At 34.9% G+C, this 27,754-nt stretch overlaps 1 protein-coding gene across 7 annotated transcripts in view; it reads left to right on the top strand.

The window, feature by feature from the left end:
• DMXL2 (Dmx like 2) overlaps positions 1 to 27,754 on the top strand; it is a 147,321-nt gene that overhangs the window by 55,666 nt on the left and 63,901 nt on the right. For all 7 annotated transcript variants that reach the window (XM_036116616.2, XM_036116615.2, XM_036116619.2 and 4 more), the window contains exons 7-13: positions 8,302 to 8,480; positions 10,188 to 10,371; positions 13,115 to 13,289; positions 16,909 to 17,148; positions 17,587 to 17,858; positions 18,494 to 19,190; positions 19,539 to 19,660. In XM_036116616.2, coding sequence (XP_035972509.1) covers positions 8,302 to 8,480; positions 10,188 to 10,371; positions 13,115 to 13,289; positions 16,909 to 17,148; positions 17,587 to 17,858; positions 18,494 to 19,190; positions 19,539 to 19,660 — 1,869 coding nt within the window. The remainder of the gene's footprint in view (positions 1 to 8,301; positions 8,481 to 10,187; positions 10,372 to 13,114; positions 13,290 to 16,908; positions 17,149 to 17,586; positions 17,859 to 18,493; positions 19,191 to 19,538; positions 19,661 to 27,754) is intronic.

Genomic DNA, 27,754 nt, shown 5'->3' on the forward strand with positions numbered 1-27,754 from the left:
TTGCATCCCTGGGATAAATCCCACTTGATTGGGGTGAATGACTTTTTTTTTTTTTGCATTTGTTTTTTATTTTATTATGTTATGTTAATCACCATACATTACATCATTAGTTTTTAATGTAGTGTTCCATGATTCATTGTTTGCATATAATACCCAGTGCTCCATTTAATATGTGCCCTCTTTAATACCCATCACCAGGCTAACCCATCCCCCCACCCCCCTCCCCTCTAGAACCCTCAGTTTGTTTCTCAGAGTCCATAGTCTCTCATGGTTCGTCGGGGTGAATAATTTTTTAAATGTATTCTTGGATTTGGTTTGCTAATATTTTGTTGAGGATTTTTACATCTGTGTTCATCAGAGATATTGGCCTGTAGTTTTCTTTTTTTGTAGGGTCTTTATCTGGATTTGGTGTCAAGGTAATGCTGGCTTCATAAGAATGAATTTTCCTTCATCTTTTATTTTTTTGGAATAGTCCCTCATATAATCTTAATGTATCTGATTATCTCTCTTTGCTTACTCAGTGTGTTATATTTGCCTCAGCTCTGTGTCACAACTGGCTGAACTTTTAGGATGTATGGTCTTTTGACAGGGTCATGTGGTACATTAAAAACTACTACTGACCCATGTAAGATGATTAGTATTCATTGTTTGAACATTTACTGAATTTGAACTCTCATCTCCGATGAATCTAAAAGATGCTTTTGTACTTCAAACACAACTGAGTAATAAGACTAAAAGCACATCTTAAATGGGACATCTAGATTTTAAGCTCCTTGAAGGCAGTTCTGTTTGCATGTTCCATAATGCTCAATATCTTTTTTTTGAATTTTTATTACAGTAGCTTTAGCAATTGACTATTATTTTTTCCCCAAGTATTAGTCATATTTTCCTTGCATTAAATTCTTCAGTTCTTCTAAGAGCTAAGTGCTCTGTAATTCAAATGGAAAGATAAGAGTGCCTTACTGGTAAGGATACTTTGGAGGTTAATAAAATGCGTCACGGGCTTAAAAAGTTGATTTCCTCACATTTTTGAGAAGATACCACATCTAATTAAGATTTTCTTGAAAAAAGAACAGAAAATAACTTTGTAATGTTGGCAATCCCCCCCACCACAATCTGTTCTGCTTCTGTTAATAAAGCCAAGTTTGTCTGACTTGATGAAGCAGATGGTAACTGTGTGATCTACCACTAGAAGGCATTTTCCACCGCCTCTGCTACATATGACAGGATTTCAGTTCAGGTGTGTGGAACTCAAATTCAGTTACCTTCAGGATTTTTAATATTTCAGTTCATTGAGCACTTTTACTGGTAAGATCTATTTTTTATAAGTGTGGTAAATTAAATTTTCTTGGGCTTAATAGTATTTTAACTTTTTATCTGAGCTTTAAAGTCTTACTTGTTAAAGAGCCTTTTCCCCCACACAAGGTGTACCTGATTACATCTTCAACTCGAGAATTGTTTTCTTCAGTTTGCTTGCAGTATTTATTTAAATTGTTTATAAAGTTTCTATCTGAACACTTTCTATAACGGTTATTTTGTAAAATTTGAAAACGATTTAAAATACTATTTTCTTGGGGTGCCTGCGTGGCTCAGTCGGTTAAGCATCTAACTCTTGGTTTCAGCTCAAGTCATCATCTCAGTGTCCTGAGATAAAGCCCTGCATTGGGCTCTGCACTGTGTGTGGAGTCTGCTTGAGATTCCTTGAGATTCTTTACCCCTTCCTTTCCCTCCCCCTCTCCTCCTCTCCCTGTTTGCATTCTCTCTCTCTAAAATAAAGAAATAAAATCTTAAAAAAATTTTAAAAATGCTGTTTTCTTCAGAAACATTTTTTTTAAATAAAGGATTATGCTTTTGAGTAAAAATTGTTTTTTTTTAGGGCTCGGATAAGAATTTTTGAGGAGGGTGATTTGGGCAGGAAGGAAAGGAGAAGCCTACAGAATGTTGGTTCCAGAAGCTTTTCTTCCTCTTGAAAACACTTCTCTGTTCCTAGATTCAGTGTTTTGGTTATTTAAGGATTGGATTCTTGACCTTTTCCCTTCTTTAAAATGGAAATATCTTTACTTTTTAAACATGGTATGTATTTATTATAAAAAACATACACAAAAAAACCATGCAGAGAAAATGAAAATCCCCTGCCAAATAGTCCTACTTTCAATAAAAAAGGTCACTCTTTTCTGTTCAATATATATTCTTTCAGACTTTTGGATGTGTTTGTAAACCACACACATATGCACACATACTCAAATTAGATCATATTCTTTAAATTGTTTTTTTTTCACTTAATATGTCATAGATTGCTGTGTCAATACACATGTATGTGTATTCTTTTTAAAGGTGACATAATTTTTCATTATATGAATGAATGTACTATATTTTAACTTAATTATTAGATAACTATTAATGAACATTAAGTGGTTCTCATTTTTCTATTGCTATTAAAAATGAACATCCTTGTACATAAATCTTGTCCTCTTGTTTCCTTTTTACAATTAACTTTATTGAAATATAATTAAAATAAAATGTATATTTAAAGCATATATCTTAATATACTCCTAATATATTTTATATAAATATATTCAATACAGTATATTAAATTAGCATATTAACTATATTAATATATTAATTATATAATAACTATATATTAAGTATATATAATACATAATCATATAGTTAATTATATTTTATATAATTATATAAAATATATTAATGTACAATTAACTATATTAATATAGCATACTAACTATATGAGTAGATTTTATATAAATATACTTAATATACTATATTAATAAATATATTAATACACTTGATATATTTTATATAAAATGTATATTTTAAGTTCAGTGAGTCTTGACAGATGTATAGACTTTCTCAAGATTGCTTTGGCTATTCAGAGTCTTTTGTGGTTCCATATAAATTTTAGGATTTTTTTTGTTCTAATTCAGTGAAAAATGCTGTTGGTATTTTGATAAGGATTGCATTGACTCTAGATTGCTTTGAGTAGTGTAGACATTTTAACAGTATTCTTCCAATTCATGAACATGGTGTATCTTTCCATTTGTTTGTATCTTCTTTGATTTCTTTCATCAGGGTCTTATAATTTTCAGTGTGTACGTCTTTCACATTTTTGGTTAATTTATTCATAGGTATTTTATTCTTTTTGATGCATTTGTAAATGGAATTATTTTCTTAGTTTCTCTTTCTGCTATTTTGTTATTAGTGTATAGGAATGCAACAGATTCCTGTATATTGATTTTGTATTCTCCAACTTCACTGATTCATTTATTCTCATAGTTTTTTGGTGGAGTCTTTAGGGTTTTTTATATGTAGTATATCATCTGCAAATAGTAACATTTTACTTCAAAATGCCTTTTCTTTCTTTTTCTTGTCTGATTGCCAAGGTTAGGACTTCCAGTACTATGCTGAGTAATAATGGTGAGAATGGGCATTTTTGTTTTGTTTCTGATCTTCGGGGAAAGCTTTTAGCTTTTTACCATTGAGTATGATGTTAACTGTAGGTTTGTCGTATATGGCTTTTATAATGTTGAGGTATGTTCCTTCTATACCATTTTGTTTAGAGTTTTTATTAGGAATGGATATTTGTCAGATGCTTTCTCTCCATCTGTTGAGATGATCTTAGGAATTTTATCCTTCATTTTGTTAATGTAATGTATCATGTTGATTAATTTGCATAAATTGAACCATCCTTATATCCTTAGAGTAAATCCTACTTGATTTTGGTGAATGATCCTTTTAATTTGTTTTTAAATTGGTTTGCTAAGATTTTGTTGAGGATTTTTGCATCTATATTCATTAGGGTTATTGCTCTGTAATTTTTCCCCCCAGAGTTGTATAACTTTATTTTATTTTATTTTTGTAATTTTCTCTCTGTGTGTGTGTCTTTGTCTGGTTTTGGTGTCAGGATAATGCTGGCCTCATAGAATGAATTTGGAAGGATTTCTCCCTCTCCTATTTTTTGGAATACTTTGAGAAGTATTAAATGTTTGGTAGAATTCACCTGTGAAGCCGTCTGGCACTGGACTTTTGTGTATTGGGAGTGTTTTGATTACCAGTTCAACTTCATTACTAGTAATTGGTCTGTTCAGATTTTTCATTTCTTCATGATTCAGTCTTAGGAGGTTGATGTTTCTAGGAATTTATCTATTTTCTTCTAGGTTGTTTGATTTGTTGGCATATAGTTTTCTTTGTGGTAAACTGTAATTTTTTTTTTTGTATTACTGTGGTATTGGTTGTAATTTCTCTTTCATTTCTGATTTTATGCCCTTTGTCTTTTTTTCTTGATTAGTCTGGCTAAAGGCTTAATAAGTTTATCTTTTCAAAGAACCAGATCTTAATCTCAGTTGATCTTTTCCATTCTTTTTTAGTCTCTATTTCATTTGTTTATGCTCTGATCTTTATTATTTCCTTTCTTCTACTCATTTTGAGCTTTGTTCTTCTTTTTCTAGTTTCTTTAGTTGTAAGGTTAAGAGATTTTGATTGTTTGTTTCTTGAGGTACACTTGTATCTCTCAGACTTCCCACTTAGAACTACTTTTGTTGCATCCTGCAGATTTTGGACCGTTGTATTTCATTTTCATTTGTCTCCATGAATTTTTTTTTTATTTCCTCTTTGATTTTTCATTTACCAGTTGGTTGTTCAGTAGCCTGTTGTTTTGCCTTCATGTGTTGCCCCCCACAGGTTTTTTGTTTTTGTTTGTAATTGATTTCTAGTTCATACTGTTGTGGTCAGAAAAGATGCTTGATATGATTTCAGTCTTCTCAGATTTATTTAAAAACTTGCTTTGTGGCCTAACATGATCTATCCTAGAGAATATTCCATGTGTACTTGAAAAGAATGTGTATTTTGCTGTTTTTGGGTGGAATGTTCTGTATATACCTGTTAAGTCCATCTGGTCTAATGTGTTGTTCAAAGCCACTGTTTCCTTATTGATTTTCTTTCTGGATGACCTTTCCATTAACGCAGGTGGGGTATTTAAGTCCTCTACTATTATTGTATTACAGTCAATTCCTCCATTTATGTCTGTTAATATTTGCCTTATATATTTAGTGCCCCTATATTGGGTGCATAGATATTTACAATTGTTATATCCTCTTGTTGGACTGAAACCTTTATTACTATGTAGTGCTCTTTTTTGTCTTGTTATGGTTTTTGTTTTTAGTTTTTTTGAGAGAGAGCATATGGGAGGGGGCAGTGGGAGAGGGAGAGAGAGAATCCCAGGCAGGCTCCACGCCCAGCATAGAGCCTGACATGGGACTTGATCTCACTACCCTGAGATCATGACCTGAGCTGAAACCAAGAGTCAGATGCTTAACTGACTGAGCCACCCAGGCATCACTCTAATTTTCTTCTAATTATAGCCTTTTCTTTCCACTTAAAAAGTTCCCTCAGTATTTCTTGTGAGGCTGGTTCAGTGGTGATGAACTCTTTTTTAACTTTTATTTGTCTGGGAAACTTTTACTCTCTCCTTTAATTCTGAAAAACTTTGCTTGGTAGAGTATTCTTGGTTGTAGGTTTTTTTCCTTTCAGCACTCTGAATATATCATGCCACTTTCTTCTGGCTTGCAGAATTAATGCTAAATAATCAGCTGATAACCTTATGGGGTTTTTCTTGTATGCAACTGTTTGCTGCTTTTATGATTCTCTCTTTATGTTTAATTTTTGCCATTTTAATTGTTATGTATCTTTGTGTGGACCTCCTTGGATTCATCTTGTTTGGAACTTTCTTTGTTCCCTGGGTCTGGATATCTCTTTTCTTTTCCCAGGTCAGGGAGGTTTTCAGCTATTATTTCTTCAAAGTCATTTCTTTCCAGTCAAGTCTCTGCCCTTCCTACACTTTTCATTGTGACCTTCTCTACAATTAGCCGTGGAGGATCTGTTCTGCTAGTCTTCAAGTTGTTTTTAGAGTTGCCGTGCACGTAGTTGTTGCTTTGGTATGTCTGTCAGAGGAGGTGAGCTCAGGACACCATCTTTCCTACCTTCCATAGCTTTTTAGTAAGTTTTCAAATCAGGTGGTGTGAATCCTCTAACTTTGTTTTTTCTTTAAAAATATTTTTGGTGGGGGTGTCTGGGTGGCTCAGTCAGTTGAGTGTCCGACTCTTGATTTTTTGGCTCAGGTCATGATCTCAGAGTCATGGGATCGAGGCCCCTGTTGGGCTCCCTGCCCAGCATGGAGTCTGCTTGTCCCTCTCCTTCTGCTCCTCCTTCCGTTCACTCATGCTCTCTCTCTCAAATAAATAAATAAATAAAATCTTTAAAATATATATTTTTGGTGGTATAGTTTCTTTGATGTCATACAAATTTTAGAATAAGGCAGTCAGTTTCTACCAAAAAGCTTGCTATGATTTTGGCTGTGTTCACATTAAATCTTTATAGATCAGTTTGGGAAGAATTGGATCAGTAACATTTGTATTTCAGATCCCCGAAGATGGTATGTTTCTCTTTTTATTTAGGTTTTCTTTCTCTTAGCAGTGTTTTGTAGTTTTTAGCGTACATGTTTTATAGCTAATTTGTTGTCTTCCTAATGTAAAAGGCATCTAAACAAATTGCATTTCCAATTCTAACATGTAGAAAGAGAATTGCTGTTTGGGTTTTGATCTTTAGCCTTAATGATCTTGATATCAGGTGTAAGTCTTTTTTTTTTTTTTTTTTTGTAGATTCCTTAGGATTTTGTGAATAAAGACAGTTTTACTTCTTTTTTTCTAATTTGGAAATTTTCTAGCTATCTTATGGTAATGATTTCTAATTAACTTTTATGTGGTTTTAGTTTTAGGCAGTAACAGATGAAAATGGGACTGCTCCATTTGAGTGAGGGGTTGCTGGTGGGATGGAAGAATGGGACTAGAATGCCACCTGTTCATGGAGGCACTCTGCCTTTTCTTTATGAATGCTGAGGGGGCTCTGAGGTGCCTCTATGGTTTTATGGTATGTGGCCTGAAACCACTGCTGTAGGTTGTGCAGTAAATTTCGTTGGGTGAAAATGATGCTAAGTTGAAGAAGGTACTTGGAGGAAAGCAACTAGTATATTGTTAAGTGGTTGTGTCACACTAAGCACTTAAAGAAAATTGCTGTATTGTTCAAATATCCAAATAAATGAGACCTTAGTGGAAACATACATTATGCAGTATAAATTTAAAATAAGTACTAAGATGGTATAAAAAACAGAAACGTTTGTCTAGTCTAGATGATAGTATTTGGACCTACACGCACTTTCCAGGAATACATTATTTCATAGTGTATACATGTATACATGTATAGGAATACATTGTTTCATAGAGTGAGATTTTTGCATGAATGATACCATTTTATTATTTCCCTCAAGACTCTATTCATATTGAGGATAAAGCACTATAAAGTAGATGCTTTCTGTTAAATAAGATAAAATTATTGTGGCCTTTATTTTTTTTTTTAAAGATTTTATTTGTCAGAGAGAGAGAACATGAGTGGGGATGGGGCAGAGGGAGGGGGAGAAGCAGACTCCCCACTGAGCAAGGACCCTGAAGTGGGGCTCGATCCCGGGACCCTGGGATCATGACCTGAGCCAAAGGCAGATGCTTAACCGACTGAGCTACCCAGGCATCCCTATTTTGGCCTTTAACAAAATTCTTGGAACTAAGTAAAATGATAAAGTCAGCACCGGTTGTTATACTTGTAAGTATCTTATTTAAGTGGGCTTAGAGGTGATTCTTGACAACTACCTAAGTGCCTTCACTTCATTTAGAGTAGGGATCAGAAAACTATGGTTTTTACATTCTTAAAGTTGTAAGAAGAAAAAAAAAAACAGAATTTGTGTCAGAGACTATGCGGTCCCCAAAGCCTGCCATACTGTCTGGCCTTTCAGAGGGAAGGTTTGCTGATTCCTGCCGTAGAATCGAAGAAGCAGTTCATATTTAAAAAGGATTGGCTTCACCCTTACAGATGTCTTCAAAAAAGGAGAGAATGTTAACAGTGACTAATAACATGGCATCTTTCTTATTTTACCCAAGGGCATCTGGTTTCAGAATCTTCTCTACAGTGACCCCTACATGTTTACATGAGGGAATTTGACTTCAGTCTCTATTTGAAAAACACCATTATGCAGAGGAGATTGATAATGAGAGAACTGCCCAATTATTTTTCAAGAGTAGTATTCTTTAGGGTAATAAATATTTTACACGAGTTTGTGCTATATAAAGTTCACATGTTAGTTTTTACAGATAGCTTAATTTTTAAAGGTTCTCTAAATCACTTACATTTTGAATTGTGTATGTTCAGATTAATTTTATATTGACCTCTATATTTTTGCAGGATGATTGTCTTTTGAAAGTATGGTATCCTATGACTGGCTGGAAATCCTCAATTATACCTCAGGATCATCATGAAGTGAAAAGGAGACAGGTGTCTACCCAATTTTCCTTTGTTTATTTGGCACATCCCCGAGCTGTGGCAGGTTTCTCATGGCGTAAAACTAGCAAGTATATGCCCAGGTGAGACAAATGTGGCCTGTAACTTTGGTGTGTTTAACTTATATATTTGTAAAAATAATGAAAGCAAAGGTCTTTGTAGTGCCGTTGACTTGGTGGAAATGAAGAGCATGGGCTCTGGGTGTTAACTGCCTGAATTCAAACCCTGTTGTTGTTACTAGCTTTCTGAGCTTTTGCCTAAATTTCTTAAGCTCTCTATGCCTCAGTTTTCCTCTCTTAGGTAATAGTACCTGTCTCGGAGAGTTGTAGTGAGACTCACTATGCTAGTGCACGTAAATATTTACTGCAGGCCTTTACACGTAGCGTGGGCTTAGGCTGTGTTAGCTGATATTGTTAGTGGTAGCAGCAGGAGTAAAAGATTCCAGGAAGGAAGTGTTCGCAAGTGACAGGAAAGCATACGTTGAAGGAAAATAAAACATAGGAAGAAACTATCATTGATACCCATGGTGGGAAAGCATATCATACACAGTAATAAAGTGGCCAGGTTTTTCTTAGGGCCATCAACAGAACTTTCTCAAAGAATTTATGGTTACAAGTTTTTTCCTCATTGTTCAGCTTCTCCTAAAAGTATTTAGAAGATTAAACAAACTACAGAACAGCTCATACAAATGATTCCTAGATCATATATATAGTTATAAAAAAGCTTGCTTAGAAATCTCTATTTTTGAGAGGTTATTTCATGTGTGAACTGTTTACACCTGATAGGAAATACAGCACACGTTACAGAGGTGCTCAGTAAATGGGAAATTCATTCATTTTTGGAATCTGAATAAAGAGTTTATTCTGCTTAAATTATTTGCATCTACTGAAAACATTTGCAAAATACTTTACCTTTGACCAAGTTGGATTCCACGTGTTTTTTTTAAAGGGAGCATGATTTTTTGTTCTTTTATAATGAGCAGTTAATGCACTTCAGCTGCTTGATGCTGTAACATTTTTGCTTATTTTAACTTAATGGAAGTTGAGTTACAGTTTGAAATTCTCCTTGCAGTTTTATTTTGAAGACACTCATTTGTTTACCTGTTTATAATCTTTTGATTATAAGAAGGATGATACAGGATGACACAAGTAGAGCCATAAGCCATGCAGTTTAATTACATTTAATGAACTTTTATTATGGTCATTCTGTACTTTGCAATGATTAGGTTTTCTTTTGCTCTTTAGTTTGTTTAGAAGATACTAATACTCCCGCAGAGCCTAGTTTTCAAGCAGCACGTGTATAATCCGGTATAAGTTTCTGTCTCCTTTGTCAAGATCATTTCCTAGTTTTTATGATGTTCACGTTCACAGTGATACTGTGTATGATTTCAAGCTCTTTGATTGACCTCTCTTTGTCCATACACTGTAATTTCTAAGCAGTTGGAAGCATACTATACGGTCATTTAACTGAGCTGTTCAAGGCATGATTTTAATGAATCAAAGTGTCAGGGAAAGCTAGGTTGCTTCTATTTTATGGTAACTGATTGCAGCCCTTTATTCAGCCTGCCACCTTGCAAGTATGAGCAGGTAATAAATGGGATTTGGTGAGAGTGTGAAATAATAGCCTGTATAAATGTCTTACCATTATTGGAAAAATAGCTACTCTTGGTCATACTGTTAGTTGTGCACTAATGCTATTTTTATACGTGAAGAACCAAATATTAATAGCCTTTAATTAATCAGTGGCACTGACATTCATAGTAACTTTTGTTTACTTCTCTTTGTCATTAGAGGTTCTGTCTGTAATGTGTTATTAACGTCATGCCATGATGGCGTCTGCCGACTCTGGGCAGAAACTGTATTACCAGAAGATTGTCTTTTGGGTGAGCAGATCTGTGAGACTACCACTTCTAGTGTTGCCAGCAACCTCACTCAGGCTGGAAGACACAAAGACAGAATACAGCATGCTCTTGAGGTACTATATTATTTAAAATGGTAAATACATTTTGAAGATATGTGAGTTTGGTGGGAATTTATAAGCTAAGATGCAGATAGTGCACCTGGTATATGTAATGATGAAATTAATAGCAAGTAATTCTCACTAATTTGTTTTATGCTTGTAAGACGGCTCATTTTATGCCATGTAGAAGCCAAATACAGTAGTTATGATCTCAGACATGTAGTCTAGGTAAGTAGTATAATTTTAATTTTTTCATTTTGTATGTCAAATATGAAAACCTATAGGAATAAGCAGTTTTGATTAGAAAAACACATAAAGGACCCTGAAACTAGTTGTAATTAAAAATGTTTTGCTTTTGTTTCATGAGGATTAAATCTTACTTGTGTGTTCTAATTAAAAATGACTATTTTGATTCTTAAGAATAAAGATATTAAGATACTAGACACAAGTCAACTTTTATATAATTGCTTTATAATTTCCATAGTTTAATATTTCAAAGGCAAACTAATTTTTCCATTTTTTAAATGCAATATATATTAAATAAAAGTGCTTCCTATGAAATTAGATTATTTATACTATAAACTATTGTGTCCATTATAGGAATAAAACGAGATAAACACATTTTTGAAAATTACCAAAGCAAACCTAGATTGCTAATTTTCTTAATTTTTCATTTGACTTCTTACTACACAAAGAATATGTGCTTATTCTAAAATTAGATTAGAAAAATATGGAATTTATCATCCAACTCTTCCAGTTATGTGTGTATGTGTATTTTTTCTTTATGTACAAGATTGAGATACTATGCAGTAATGTTTTGTAATTTGCTTTTTATACTTAATGTGTTATAAACATCTCTCTATATTACTAATTATGTTTTTACATTATACTTTTACATTAACAGTCTTATGGATGCATAGCCAAAATGTTTTGCTGTTTCAGCAAGCAGAAATATTTTTTGGGTTTGGTAGGCTGAAGATGTGCTCCTTAAAAGTTTTCTTTTTGTTTTAAAGATTTTATTTATTTATTTGACAGAGAGAGACACAGTGGAAGAGGGAACACAAGCAGGGGGAGTGGGAGAGGGAGAAGCAGGCTTCCCGTGGAGCAGGGAGCCCGATGTGGGGCACCATCCCAGAACCCTGGGATCATGACCCAAGCCAAAGGCAGACGCCTAACGCCTGAGCCACCCAGGTGCCCCTCCTTAAAAGTTTTATATAACGTAGGCTTACTCTGATACTATCTGTGATTGGGCACTGTTTATACATTCCCCCCCCTCCAAAATTTAAAGTATAAATGAAATTAGAAGCAGAGGTCAGAACAGTTAAAGTTATATCTTGTTTTAGTATTTGTTGAAATTTAGTGAGACAAAGTACTTAATTTACTACATGTTTACAGTCATTTTTAAATACTTGTGTGACATTTTATCTTCAAATTACATATGAGCTTTTGGAGACTAAGTACTCTGAGACATCTTTGTATCCTCCGTGGTACCTAATATATTGCTTTTCAGGTGTTAAATTGAATTACTAGTTGCTACATAAAATAAAAGCAAAAGTTATAAGTAAACATATATAATCAGTGATTTGACAAATTTTTGCTATCTTTTAGTAATTATTAATTAATAATGTTAAAATTGTTTTTAATGGAAAAAACCTAATTGATTTATAAGCTGCCTAGCTTTTTGACATCCTTTTGTCTGAAACTTCTAACTGTAAGGTCTATATAATTCTTTATATACTTATACATTTTGTTCCTAGGAGAAAATAATCAGCCAGTATTACACCAGCTTTGCCAATATAATTTAAAATAATGATAGATGTCAAAGATTGAATGAAAATAATTTTATAGGCATTGTGGTGCAGGAGGTCTCTAATATATCCATCTTTACCCTATTATCAAAGGAATAAGCAACTCTGTAGCAGGGAGACCAGAGGTAGAGGACATGCCAAAGACCTGATACTGTTTTCCATATGAAAAGGGGTAAGGGCTGTGGAAATTGAAAGGAAGGACCAGATGTATTACCTTAATGCAGAAAGAACTGAGAGGATGCCACATTTTATTTAGCTGACTGTGAGGAACAAAGGAATAGAATGGGAAGTTATTGTAAAGTATGATATTGGGGGTGGGTTAAGTGACAGAATAAGGAAGTCCTGTGAGTTGGGGTTATGGTGTGAGATCTTTTTAAAATAGTTCAGATCATTGGGTATGCTAGTGGAGAATTTTTATCCTATAGACATACCTCAATTTAAACAAATCCCTTACATCAGCACTTTCATGGCTCCTCTCACCTATGTAGATTCTCCTTATTCTGTATTTTTGTACTCTGTTTGTCTTCTTTATAATAGAGATCATATAGTATTTAGCTGTAACTGTTTAGTTGTAAGTGAGAATTTTGGGGAGAATACTCTTCTTCCTGGTAGGAAGATTCAGGAATTTTTTTTTTACTGTTATGACTAGTAAATTTCATCTCATTAGTGGGCTATCTTGAAAAACCTAGACTTTGGACTCCTAATCTTAGTAGAAGTTTCTATAGATAATGAGGTGTTTTTGAGCAACTACTTCTGCCTTGAACTATAAAATTTGCGGAAACTGTGGAGACTATAGTCAGAATTGTTCAGTTGAAGTTAAGGAAGTTCCCTTTAAAATGTTCAGATTTTGCAGAGAGGAAAATTATAAAATCCTTAATAATCAAAAGTACTTGGATCAGCATTTATTAGACTTTCCAGAGTTGGATTTAGCAATTATTTTTCTATTTTAGACAATACACCATTTGAAAAATTTAAGAAAAGGACAGAGGAGGTCTTCTGTTCTTGTAACTCACACCGAATTAATGCCTGACCAGATGGCAACGCATGAAGTTCAGAGACACATTTCCCACCATGCAAATGCACTGTGTCATTTCCACATTGCAGCAAGCATCAATCCTGCTACAGGTAAAGGATAGTAAAGTTTTAGTTCCTATAAATATTCTGAAATAAGATAAATAAATAGAAAAGTGGGACTACTTACAGAATCTGTTTTTCATTTTTTATTAATATTCCATGTTTCCTTTAAAAATACTTTTTAATTCAAATAGGAATATAATATAAAGTACCATTTCTTAAATTGAGACTATGTGATTCTCAGGAAACAACTGCAAATAAGTATTTCTGAGCACCTCTGTTTGTCTAGTATATAGCAAGGTTCTAAGTAAATTAGAGCTTTAGTTGAACTTCAAATAGAATGTAATTAGTGATAGTATGCAGTAAATTCAAAACATATTAGAAAGGTTGGCTTTTTAACTGTATAGACTATGCTAATCAAATGGAATAGGATCATAGGATTGTCCCCTGCAGATAGGTATTCTGTCACATATTTGAGTCCTAAGTATTGGATATGTTCTTGTAGCCATTCAGCCTTGTCTTTCAGCATCTTTATTAAATAACCTTCACCTTTTAACCAATTTTATCCGTTTTTACTAACTTACTACATACTATTTTAAAAATCATTTCATAAAAATATTTAACATCATGTATTTATAGGTACTGTATGTAAATATAACATATAGTTTGACCAAATTGATTGCTAAATGCAAATAATTTTGTATTGTAGGACTCCTCTTCAACTTTTTTTCAGGATACTTTTTGAATCTACATTAAAGTTGAAAGCATAGATCAACGAATACCCATATTACCTTTACCCAAATTCACCACCAGTTGTTAATATCTTGTCCTGCATGCTTTTATTCTCCCCTTCTGCCCATGTATGTATGTCTTTGATTACTCTTAACCTTATTTTTGGCTGAGCCATTTGAAAGTAAAGTTGTCACCAGCATTATCTTTCATCTCCTAAATATTTTATGACATTATCTAAATATTTTAAGTGTGTTTTCTAATAAAAAAGGGGGTTTCCTCCATTACCACAATACTGTTATTGTATGTAAGGAATATGGATAAGATTATATTTAATATATAGTTGGTATTAAAATACAGATTCTTTCTTTTATGCATTTGATCATCATTTCTTTTATTTTTTATTTCTTTTTTATTTTATTACGTTATGTTAGTCACCATACAATACATCATTAGTTTTTGATGTGGTGATCCAGGATCCATTGTTTTAGATTGTCATTTCTTTTAAACTCATAATCTACAATAGTTCCTCTCAGTTGTCAAAAAAAGTATCTCACACAATTCACAGCGCTCACCATAGCACAAACCCTCCCCAATGTCTATCACCCAGCCACCCCATCCCTCCCACCCCCCCACCACTCCAGCAACCCTCAGTTTGTTTCCTGAGATTAAGAATTCCTCATATCAGTGAGATCATATGATACATGTCTTTCTCTGATTGACTTATTTCGCTCAGTATAATACCTTCCAGTTCCATCCATGTTGTTGCAAATGGCAAGATTTCATTCCTTTTGATGGCTGCATAATACTCCATTGTGTATATATATACCACATCTTCTTTATCCATTCATCTGTCAGTGGACATCTAGGCTCCTTCCATAGTTTGGCTATTGTGGACATTGCTGCTATAAACATCGGGGTGCTGCACGTACCCCTTCGGATCACTACATTTGTATCTTTGGGGTAAATACCCAGTAGTGCAATTGCTGGGTCGTAGGGTAGCTTTATTTTCAACTTTTTGAGGAACCTCCATACTGTTTTCCAGAGTGGCTGCACCAGCTTGCATTCCCACCAACAGTGTAGGAGGGTTCCCCTTTCTCCGCATCCCTGCCAACGTCTGTCGTTTCCTGACTTGTTAATTTTAGCCACTCTGACTGGTGTGAGGTGATATCTCATTGAAGTTTTGACTGTTGAATCACAGACCTGTACCTCTGAAACAAATAATACATTATATGTTAAAAAAAAAAAAAAGATAGTAGGAAGGGAAAAATGAAGGGGGGGAAATTGGAGGGGGAGATGAACCATGAGAGACTGTGGACTCTGAGAAACAAACTGAGGGTTCTAGAGGGGAGGGGGGTGGAGGATGGGTTAGCTTGGTGATGGGTATTAAAGAGGGCACGTACTGAATGGAGCACTGGGTGTTATATGCAAACAATGAATCATGGAACACTACATTAAAAACTAATGATGTATGGTGATTAACATAACATAATAAAAAGTCAGTTTCAAAGAACTCTCAGTTATCTTTTAGAGCATCTTGCATTCTGAATATTTGTTCATGATAAGGTTTTTTTTTTTTTAAGATTTTTTTAAATTTATTCATTTGAGACACAGAGATAGAGAGAGAGAGAGCATGAACAGGGGGAGAGGCAGAGGGAGAGGGAGAAGCAGGCTCCCCGCCCAGCCAGGAGCCAGATGTGGGGCTCAATCTCAGGACCCTGGGATCATGACCTGAGCTGAAGGCAGATGCTTAACCATCTGAGCCACCCAGGTGCCCCTGTTCATGATAAGGTTTAGGTGAAACATTTTTAGCAAGAATAGGGGATGTATTGTTTTATAGTATTCCTAATTTACAAATCCTATTTTATATGATTTGTTTCATTTTTATTCAAAAACCAAGACTGTCATCCAGGAATTAGAAAAAAAGAATAACTTGGAACTTTATTTAACACTGATATATATTAATAGAACACCACCAGAATATCCTGTGCATTTTATCTTTAGACTTTCATATCTTTTTGCAGAGAACAATGGTTTTTTGTTTTGTTTTCATTTTTGCTTTCTGTTGAATGGATTATTTGTAATATAAATTGGGATTAAGGAGATTAATTTTTTTAGCTTTACTATTTTACACGAACTAATCTGTATTGTGAATTTCAGTTACCCCAAATGGAGGAAGCCTGTTAATACACTTAGAAGTTTGCTTGTCTTCCCATGTTCTTCTTTGGCATTATTTTCTCCCAGCTTTTTAGTTTCAAACATTTAGAAAGGTTGGAACAATACTACAGTGAACACTCATGTCTTTTACTTTGAACAACTGCTAACATTTTGTCACAGTTGCTTTATTCTCTCTGTATATACCTCTGTATGTGTGTGTGGGGGGGTGGGCATGTGTGAGTGAAATTCTTTCTTAATCTTTTGAAGTAAGTTACATATGTCATGGCACATCACACTTACATCAGAAAGTATCTGCTAAGAATAAGGAAATTCTCTCACATGATCACAATATCATTATTATACCTAAGAAAATTAGAAGTGATTCCATAATCTCTAATATCCAGTTCATATTTGAACTTACATTTCTCCAATTACCTTAAATGTCTTTTATAACTGCTTTTCTGTTTTATTTTTCTGTTCCTCCACCCCCAAACCAGGATTTAATACAGGTTCATGCATTTGGTATATTTGGTTTTTTAAATTAGTAATTTAATTCCATTAGTAATTTAAGTCTGTGCCATTAATTCTTAATATTTACTTTTCCATTAAATTCAATTAAAGTTTGTACAAATCCTGCTAGAGTTATGTTGACCTTTTCTGTGTAAGTATAGAGTTAGTCTTTATAAAGCACTTGGTAATCCTTTTAAAGACATGAAAAATTAAAAAAAAATAAAAATAAAAACATGAAAAATTCATATTGAAATTTTACCTTTTTTCCCCACAGATATTCCAAATGTCTTGGTTGGCACTGTATTTAACATTGATGATGGAAATGGGGGCTTTGTGGTTCACTGGTTAAACAACAAAGAGTTTCATTTTACTTCGTCTACTGAAATATTTATGCAGCAATTACGAAAACTTTCTGAGAAGCAGATAGATCATGAAAGTGACGAAGGAGATAGAGAAGATGAGGAACATTCACAGGAGGAAAAAGAGAGGGGTTTGCATATGAAACTAGACCATGGTTAGTATTCCATGTTCAGATTTTTCTTTTTGGCAAGTCAGCAGCTTTTTGTGATGCCACTTTTAGTTTATAATCCTTCCTTCCTGCTCTTCTTCTTACTTTTCCAGTCATTTACTGACTATCTGCTATGGACCATCTACCATCTAGCTCTGTATGCTTTGTTATACATATTGCTTTGAGTAATATATTACTTTGGAAGCCATGTCCTTTTTTGGGGAGCAAATTTTGCTAATGATAATGATAACGTGAATGAAATTCTGATTTCTTTAAAATTAAGAAATAATAGTAATTTTCAGTTCAGACCAGAAAATGATTTTCTTCTTTGTTTTTTCTCCTTCCCTCCCTCCCCCTGGCCATAAATTGGAAAAGGGATTTATAATTTCTTAAGATAGTATTCTATTGATAGTTCAGTACTGATAAATTTATTTTCTGATTCAGAGTTATCCCTGGATAGAGAATCTGAGGCAGGTACAGGATCATCGGAACATGAAGATGGAGAAAGAGAGGGAAGTCCCAGAACCTTTTCACGACCTAGTATACCAATGCCACTGCCCACAGTCCTGCTTGATCGGAAGATTGAAATGCTGCTAACCGAATGGAATAAGAATCCTGACATGCTTTTTACTATTCACCCTGTAGATGGTACCTTTCTAGTATGGCATGTAAAGTATTTGGATGAATATAATCCTGGAATATTTAGACAAGTCCAGGTATATTTTACTGATGAAGCAATTATTACATTTCTTAAAAAAGAAAAGATGCTATTCAGATTTACCATGTTTTCAGAAATACTCATAAGAGTTTGTTTTTGAGAAGCAACTGAGAAGAGAATACTTATTCTTGTTACCAAAGGGGGACCAATGACCACAAATTTTATAAATCTGGTTAATTCAAAGTAAAATGAATTTGGCTTTGAAATGTGGTACTGAATATTTGAATACATGTGTGTTGGCTTTTTTCCTGGGAATTCACAATATTTTGAATAAACTTAAGGAAACTACCCTAAAAATGTGACTCAGAGTGCCCCCCCCAGTTTTATTAAGTAAATCTAGCTACCTTTATTTATTATCATTCTGAACTTCATTTCTATTTATATTTGTGGTGTGGTCATTTAGCTGTACAAGTAAGGCACTTGAAACTTTTCTTTGATATTCAGGCTGCTCTCAGGCCACAAATAGAGATACGATATTACATAAATAGAGGAAAGGAATTAGACCGAAAAGAGGTTGAAAATGATAGTTTTCCTGGGAAACTGAGATTTGACATTTTGAAAATGGAAGTGTTTTTGGAAGACTTTTTGAGAGGAGGAAAACTACTTACATTGAATTCATACCGTGTTTTTCAGGTTTCTTTTTCTTCTCGGATTCCTGTTGCATTTCCATCTGGTGATGCGAGCTCTCTTAGTAAAAATATCATGATGTATGCCTGCATCAGTGCTACGAAAGATTCTCCCCACACTCGGTTCCACCAAGAGATGGTGGCTGTAGGCAGTCCTCACGGATCACAGCTGTACTCCAGATCACACACTACAAACGTGAACATTTTAGCTCCTACAGTAATGATGGTCTCCAAACACATAGATGGCTCTTTAAATCAGTGGGCAGTCACTTTTGCAGATAAGTCTGCCTTTACGACTGTTCTGACTGTATCTCACAAATTTAGATACTGTGGTCATCGATTTCACCTCAATGACCTGGCATGTCATTCAGTTTTACCATTGTTACTAACATCCTCTCATCACAATGCTCTGTTGACTCCTGAATTAGACTGTCAGTGGGACTCAGACAATAAAGTAAGTAGATTGATGGATCCTGTAAGACATATAAAAGGTTCCTCGAAACAGCCTCTTAGAAATGCAGCAACACGTACATTTCATGACCCGAATGCAATATATAGTGAACTTATTCTGTGGCGTGTAGACCCAATAGGACCTCTGTCCTACACTGGAGGAGTATCTGAATTGGCTCGAATTAACTCTTTACATACGTCAGCCTTCTCTAATGTTGCTTGGCTTCCGACTCTTATTCCCAGCTATTGTCTTGGTAAGTGTTCATTTTAATTCTGAAATTAATAAAAGCTTTTAAACTGTTTTTTAATACACAAAATGGTTTATATTTGTCATTATTAGGATTTTTAGTAAGTATTGAGAATGTAGACATCAGACATACGTTTAGAATTTTCAGAAGTTTGTTTTTAATTTTTTCCCCTCTCGTAACATATTTTCTATTGAATTCTTTTGTTAATAATTTTATATCCATTAATTTTATCTGTTTAATTATGATTCTGGACCATGGTTGTACCTAAAAAGAAAAGTGTGAATAGGTTTCTCATACTTCAGCCCAAAATTAAAATAAACTACATATTATAATGCAAAGCCTTTACTCTTTCAGGTACATACTGCAATTCTGCAAGTGCTTGCTTTGTTGCTTCTGACGGCAAAAATTTGAGACTCTATCAAGCTGTGGTGGATGCAAGGAAATTATTGGATGAATTATCTGATCCTGAATCTTCGGTGAGTATTTCCTAATCTTTATTAAAATATCTAATCTGATAAGGAATTCTCCTTTTACTTTGGGACTTTTAGTTGGTGTTTAGGGAGTGAGCACATGTTCTGGGCTCTATATGACAAATTTACTGTTTCTTAATTTGTGTTTCAAGGTACATGAATCAATATCACACATCAATACCTTTTACATTTAAAGAAATAAATATGACTTTTTCCCTAAAATACCCTCATTTCTGCTTGACATTTTTCACTCTCTAGTTTGGTTCTGTTAATCTTTCTTTGCTCTAAGGCAGCTTTACCAAGCTCTTGGTTTAGGTTGAAAATTTGAGCTTTTCTGAGCTTCACTGACCATTAAAAAAAAAATCCTGTGGTTAGAATATGTTATCAGTGGGTGGCAGTATCTTATTCTGGTAGTTCTATAGCTAAACTGGAAGTCAATGTATATTAGTTACTTTTCAGATTTGAAGAGTGAATTTTACCTTTACCTATGAAAACATACCTTTTTATAAAACAGTTGTTCTAACAAAAATGTTTCCAATATTGAACACCAGAGATATTTTTGAGTATCTACTGTGTGTCCTTCAAAGTGTAGGGGATACAGAGTGTAAGTTTCGGTGTGTGGCTTTAAGGAGCTTTTAATTTAACTGAGGAGAGAAATTATTAATAAAAGGTTAAATAACAGTTGAAGACAGAAGCAGTGTCTGAGGGTGGTATGTAAATAATTGTCAAACAGATGGTACCAGAAGTATTCCATAATCCAGAGGTGAGAGAGATCAGAGGAGGGTAGGCCTAGAGATCTTTAGTAAGGACAGTATTTAGGTTTATTTTTGATGGGTGAATAAGGTTTAGAAAGACCTTTGCCTGAGTGAGAGAATGGCCTGAAATTGTGGATAAGGGAAAGTACACGTATAAGTAAGGCTCATTCCAGGAATGGTGGGAAAACTACTTGGACTGGAGCCAGAGGTTTGGCACAGAGGACGTAGCATCTTAAAATCACAGAGTTGGAAGATACTCTATATGTCCCCTAGTCTACACCAGCCATGTGATGCTTTATTCCCCTCTACCACATTCCTGCCAATCTCTCCTCCGGCCTCCGAGGGGGAAGCCTCAGCTCTCAATGCAGCTCTTGTTGCCTTTGAATTACCCTCACTGTTACACTGAAATTAAATTCATATTCCTTAAATTCTGCTTTTTAGCCCTGGTTCCATTTAGAATTAGTCTGATATTCCTTACATGGGAGATCAGTTCAGATATTTGAAGACGACTGTCTTATAACCTATGAAACTTTTTTCCTCAGGCCAAATCTGCTCCCCTCCCCCAATAAACTAATTCTGTTTTATATTTGACCCTGGTTATTCTTAGCAGTTTTCAGTTTGTCTATACTCTGGGTGTTGTAGGACCACTAGAATACAGCAGTATTATGGCCCCTCTCATTAGATTCCATTGTGTTTTTGGTAATCATGCCAGGTTCTTTGTTTGTAATTGATTCATACTGAGCTGGCTCTCATTTAAATATCCCAAAGTCTCTTTTTGCCAGTAAGCCATTCCATATTTGCGCATTTGAGTTGTAGCCCAAATGAAGGCCTATTTTCACTGTTACATTTCATCTTGTTAGGCTCAGTCTTTCGGTATCTTTTTGAATCCAGATTCTGTTATTTGTGTTATTGCTTTATGACTTATATCACCAGTCTGTTTGATGAATGTTGTTTCCACATCTTTATCTTAGTCAATTAGAAAAATGTTAAACAGGATAGGACTGAAAAAGCCTAGAAGTGTACATTTGAAATATTTTTCGATTTTTATTGTCTGAAATATTTCTTCAGCTTGTCCCTAGAATTTCCATGAGGCAGCTTCTCATGCGCTTTGCTGAAATAAAATACGCTCTGTCTGCCAAATATTCTGAAGTCAGAAAGGAAGTCAAATATGTCTGAGATGATTGTTTTAATGTGTAGAATGTTAAATGTACCTACCCTGATGTCTGTTGCTGACTAAAAGCTTGTACTAAATAGACCTCAAGCTCTTTAGTTTGCCTTACTGAATTACATTGTTTTACTTTTTGAAAATTGGAACATTTACCTATTGCTAGTATTTTGGCTGTGACATTTCCCATGATTTCTCAGAGAACATCCTCTGTAGTTCATTGAACTCATTTGCAAAATTTCCCACTAACCCAGGCATTACTTTTCCAAAAAATACAAATTTATGTAGAGCAGTTAGATACATTCTTGGATTTTTTTTTTTAAGATTTTATTTATTTATTTGACAGAGAGACATCGAGAGAGGGAACACAAGCAGGGGGAGTGGGAGAAGCAAGCTTCCCATGGAGCAGAGAGCCCGATGTGGGGCTCAATCCCAGGACCCTGAGATCATGACCTAAGCCGAAGGCAGCTGCTTAATGACTGAGCCACCCAGGCGCCCCTGGAATTTCTTAATTTATCCTGTCTTCTACTCTTCCCCTTACCAATGTACATTTTTCTTAAACCTATTTTCATTAATTTTTTAATGTTAAAAAGTAATACATATTTAGAGTAGAAAATTTTTGTTTTTTTTCTATTTTTTGCAAGCTAAATTCTTTTTTTTAGTTAAAATTTTTTTTTATTTTTAGATTGAGAGTGCATGTGTGTGTTGGGGGAGGGGCAGAGAGGGAGAGGGAGAGAGAGAATCTTAAGCAGGTTCCACACCCAGCTCAGGAGCCTGACTCACGACTTAATCTCACCACCCTGAGATCATGACCTAGGTCGGAATCAAGAGTCTGTTGCTTAACTGACTGAGCCACTCAGGCGCCCCAACAAGCTAAAATTCTTGAAATGGAAGACCAGAGACAAAGTAGGAATTAGGAGTTCTTATTCTCTGCATCTTTATTAACATTAAAGTATCAGCCTCTGTTTATGAGCTCTGTACCCTGAAAATAATAACTTATTCAGTTACTTAATTTTTTAAGTCAATTTTTAATTTTTGAATAGTTTTAGATTTATAGAAAAGTTGCAACAGTAGAGTTCTCATCCACCCCACAGCCAGTTTCCCCTATTGTTAACATCTCAAATCATCATTAGTATGATAAGATCAATTAAACTCTAGACTTTTTAAGATTTAACTGATTTTTCTGCTCTTACTCAGAAAACCACTTATATTTAGTCATCATGAATCCTTAGCCTTCTCTGATCTGGGGCAGTTTCTCAGTTTTCTTCATTTCTTTCTTCCTCAGTATTTTCTCATGACTTTGACAGTTTTGAGTAGTCCTGGTCAGACATTTTATAGAATTTCCCCTTGATTTGGGTTTGCTATTTTTCTCATGGTTAGACTGGAGTTATGGGTTTTTAGGAAGAATATCCCAGATGTGAAGTACCCTTCTTATCACACTATATATGAGGGGTACATGCTATCAACATGGTAATTAGTGCCTTTCCTCTTTTTTTCTTTTCAGTCTTGCTACAAGTTTGTTAATTTTATTGATATTGTCAAAGAATGAGCTCTTTGTTTCATTGAACTCTTTGTTTTCATTTTCATTAATTTCTGCCCTTTTATTATTTTCTTCCTTCTTGCCCTTTTTTGGGGGGGGTAAGGGAGGTTCTTTTTCTAGGTTTCATGACATAGTAGCTTTAGAGTCTTGGTTTGAAACTTTTCTTATTTTCTAACATATGCATTTAGTGCTATAAATTTCCCTCTGAGCACTGCTTTGGCATTTTGATAAGTAGTATTTTCATTTTTTTCACTTCACTATATTTTTAAATTTTCCTTGAGAATTCTTATTTGACCCATGGGTTATTTAAAAGTGTGTTGTTTAGCTTCCCAGTAAATACTGGGAAGAGATTTTCCTGTTACCATTCTATTACTGATTTCTAATTTGATTCCATGGTGGTAGAAGAACACACTCTATGATTCCAATCCTTGTAAATTGACTGAGGTTTGTTTTATGGCCCAGGATGTTGTTTATCTTAGTAAGTATTCCATGGCACTTGAACATAGTCTGCTGTTGTTGGGTGGGGTATTCTAAAAATGTCAGTTAGCTTTTGTTTTCATTAATGGTGATGTTGAGTTCCTCTAGATCTTTGCTAATTTTCTGTCTAATTCTGTCAATTCCTGTGAGAAGGGTGTTGAAATTCCCAACCAGAATTGTGAATTTGTCCATTTCTGCTTTCAGTTCTAGAAGTTTTGTGTTTCACATATTTTGCAACTCTGTTTTTTGCATATACATTTAGTCTGAAATGAAGGTGTTGGCGGGATCATGCTCTTTCTGAAGGCTCTAGGGGAAGATCCTTTCTTGCCTCTTCCTAACTTCTGGTTGCTCCGACTAATCTTCAGTGTTCCTAGACTTGAAACTGCAACACTGTAGTCTCTGCCTCTTCCTTCACATGGCCTTCTTCTCTCTGGGTGTCTCTATGTGTCCTCTCCTCTTCTTAGAAGGACACCCACCCTAATCTAGTATGACCTTATCTTAAACAGATTAGATCTGCAAACATCCTTCCTCTAAATAAGAGGACATTCTGACTTTGCAGGTAGACATGGATTTTGATGGGACACTAGCCAACCCCTTACACTAACCAGCTTTTTGTTCTCATCAGTTGTGTTTGCAGTTGCATAGTCAGGAACCTCCAAGTCCCTCTAGCCTCTAGACTCTTTTAAGCCATTTTGACTTTCAGAGCCATATGAATTCTGAGATTTTTGCTCTCTGAATGATAGACTATAGGGCCTCGCCCTTATTGTTGATCTTAAACTCTTAACATAGCATGACTGCTCCCTGTCAAGTTCCCATTATTTCTGCTGATCCAAGTCAGAGCAGCAGTTCTCCTAGTTACTTCCTCTACTGATTGTAAGTTGAAATATGGCAAGAAATTGTCACATGCTGTCCTCTTCCTCAAATGGGATTTTTAGTAGATGCTGGGTAGAGGCTAGCTTCCCCCCCCATAAGAAACATTTGAAAATATTTGAATTTTATTCTGGAATCAAGAGACGGATTTAGGGGACAGTAAACTTTTTTGGACAGGGAAGTAAAGTGCTTAGTTTGCGGGATGGAGTATAGTTGGTAGGTATCTGGAAACATTGGAGATGGCAGGAAATCTATTGAGGTCATCAAAGCATGTGGTAAAATAAACCTGAGCTAGAGTGGGATTTGGCAGATATCGAGAAAGGGTAGAGTAGGGCTTAGTAGTCGCTGAATATGGATACTAAAGGAAATGATTCTGAGGTTTCAAGTTTGTGATAGTGGATCCATGAGCAGTGGTTAGATATTTGTGAGGTATTGTTGATAACTTAAGTTTGAGATACACTGAGCGTGAAGTGACTGAGGTTTTAGGTAACAAGGTGTAATTTAGGTAACTGTTTTGCAGACATTTGGAAATAAATTCCTAATGTTCCTTCTCAGATACCAGTGTACATTTGGTACTTATTATTAAGACAGCACTTGAGATCTTTAGACCTTTAAAGGCTTGAGTAACAGTTAATGTTCATACATGTGACTCTGAGTCATCAGGAAGGGATTTTTATGTTGAGTAAACTGTTTATGAAGGCAGTGATTTAAAGATTTTATTTTTAAGTAATCTCCACACCCAACGTGGAGCTCAAACTCACAGCCCAGAGATCAAGAGACACACGCTCCACCAACTGAGCCAGCTAGGCACCCTGAAGGCAGTGATTTAATTAAAATTAAAAACAAATTTCCATCCAGAATACTGAAGATATAATTGTTCTAGTGCTTGGTGTAATGTCCTCTGAGTTCATCCATGTTGTAGCAAGTGACCAGATCTTTTTAAAGGCTGCATGATATTCCATTGTATGTGTATACCACACAGTTTCTTTATCCATTCACCTGTCAGTAGACATTTGGGTTGCTTCTGTCTTTTGACTATTGTGAATAATGCTGTGATGAACATAAGGTGTGCAAATGTCTCTTCACAGTTCTGTTTTTAATTTTTTGGGGTATATACCCAGAAGTGGGATTGCTGGATCATACAGTAATTCTATTTTTAATTTTTTTGCCGACCTCCATACTGTTTTCCATAGTGGTCACACCATTTTACATTCCCACCAGCAGTGCCCAAGGTTTCAACTTCTCTGCATCCACTCCAACACTTATTTTCTATTCTTTGGTAGTGGCCCTTCTGATGTGTATGAGGTGATACCTCATGGTGGTTTTGATTTGCCTTTCCCTCGTGATTAGTGATATTGAGCACCTTTTTTTGTGCATGTTGGCCATTTGTGTATCTTCTTTGGAGAAATGTCTGTTTAGGTCCTTTTGCTTTTTGTGTTGTTGAGTTATAGAAGTTCCTTCTGTATTCTGGGTGTTAACCCTTTATCACATATATAATTTGTGGTTACTTCCTCCATTCTGTAGGTTGCCTTTTACTCCGTCAGTTGTTTTCCTTGACAGGCAGAAGTTTTTAAGTGTGATGTAGTCCATTTGTCTATTTTTTATTTTGTTGCCTGTGCTTTTGGTGTCATATCCAAGAAATCATTGACAAAACCAGTGTCCTGAAGCTTTCACCCATGTTATCACATGAATTTTAGGATGGTTTTTTCAATTTCTGCAAAATATGCCACTGGGATTTTGATAGGAATTACATTGAATCTGTTGATTGCTTTGGTAGTATGGCCATTTTAACAATATTAAGTCTTCTAATCCACAGCATGAGATGTCTTTCCATTTATTTATATCTTCTTTGATTTTTCTTAGCAACATTTGTATTTTTCAGTGTATGTCTTTCATCTTCTTTGTTCAGTTTCTTCTTAAGTCTTTTATTCTTTTTGATGCTCTACTAAATGGGATTATTAATTTCCTTTTTGGACTGGTCATTGTTAGTGTATAGAAACACACCTGATTTTCGAATGGTGATTTTGTATCCTAGAGCTTTGCTGAATTCATTTATTAGTTCTAACAGGTTTTTTTTTGGTGTGTGTGTGTGTGTGTGTGTGTGTGTGTGGAATTTTTAAGGTTTTCTGCATATAAGATCATGCCATCTGCAGATAATTTTATGTCTTTTCTAATTTTTATGCTTTTTATTTTTTGCCTAATTGTTAGAACTTACAGTCTGTGTTGAATAATAATGGTGAGAGAATGGTGAGAGTGGGCGTCCCTGTCTTGTTCCGTATCTATCTTAGAGGAAAAACTGTCTTTTCCCATTGAGTATGACATTAGCTTTGAGCTTTTCATATATTTTTTATTATATGGAAGTAGTTTCTTTCTATTCATAGTTTGTTGAATGTTTTTTTTTTTTCATGAAAGCATGTTGAATTTTATCACTGTTAAATCTGTGTCTCTGTGGGGGAAGGTGGTCTTGGACTTCTTATTCTCAACATATAAGTCAGAATGATATTTCTAAAGCGTAATTTGTTTGGATCATGTCACTCTTAAGCCATTGTCTACAGTGAATTGTAATACTGTACAGACTCTACCTCTCAGCCCCTATCCTGCCTTCCTTCACTTCTCTGATACTGTGTTTTCTACTTTCACCCTCCCTCATTTTGGCTGCAGCCATTACCAGTCTCTTTACTGGTCCTGGAGCATGGCCAACTGTCTCTCATCTTAGTGTCTTTTACTTACTGTTCTCCCTGCCTGGGATGTTCTTCCCTCAGATAACACAAGGCTTGTATTCTTGCCTCCTTTATGTCTTTACTCAAGTGAGGGCTTCCTGACCAACATTCCTGTCCACATTCCCACTTCATTTTCCCCATAGCACTTAGTACCATTTCACAGTTTGTTTTACTTACTTATTTGTGTGCTATTTGTCTGTCTTCATTTGAATATAAAATGAGGGCAGTGCTGTATTCCCAGTGCCTGATATCTGATAAGCATTCTACAAATATTTGTTGAGTTAATGAATAAGTTGATGAATATCATGCTGAAGTGTTTTATTACCTTGTGAAGGCAATGGGAAGCTAGCTGTTCTACCAATTTGTACTTCATCAGCAAAGTATGTGAGTACAAGTTTTCTCCACCCTCTTTTTCTTTCTTCTCTCAAAATCTTCACTATTTTGAACTGTATCTATTTTTTTGATTCACACATTTTTTATCACTGCAGAAATGGAATGGTTTTTCATATTTTTATTGGCTGTTTGTATTTTTTTTCTTTTGATTTGCTTGTTCATGTTCTTTGTGGGATTATA

Source organism: Halichoerus grypus, chromosome 8, assembly GCF_964656455.1.
Source record: "Halichoerus grypus chromosome 8, mHalGry1.hap1.1, whole genome shotgun sequence".
NCBI lineage: Eukaryota > Metazoa > Chordata > Mammalia > Carnivora > Phocidae > Halichoerus > Halichoerus grypus.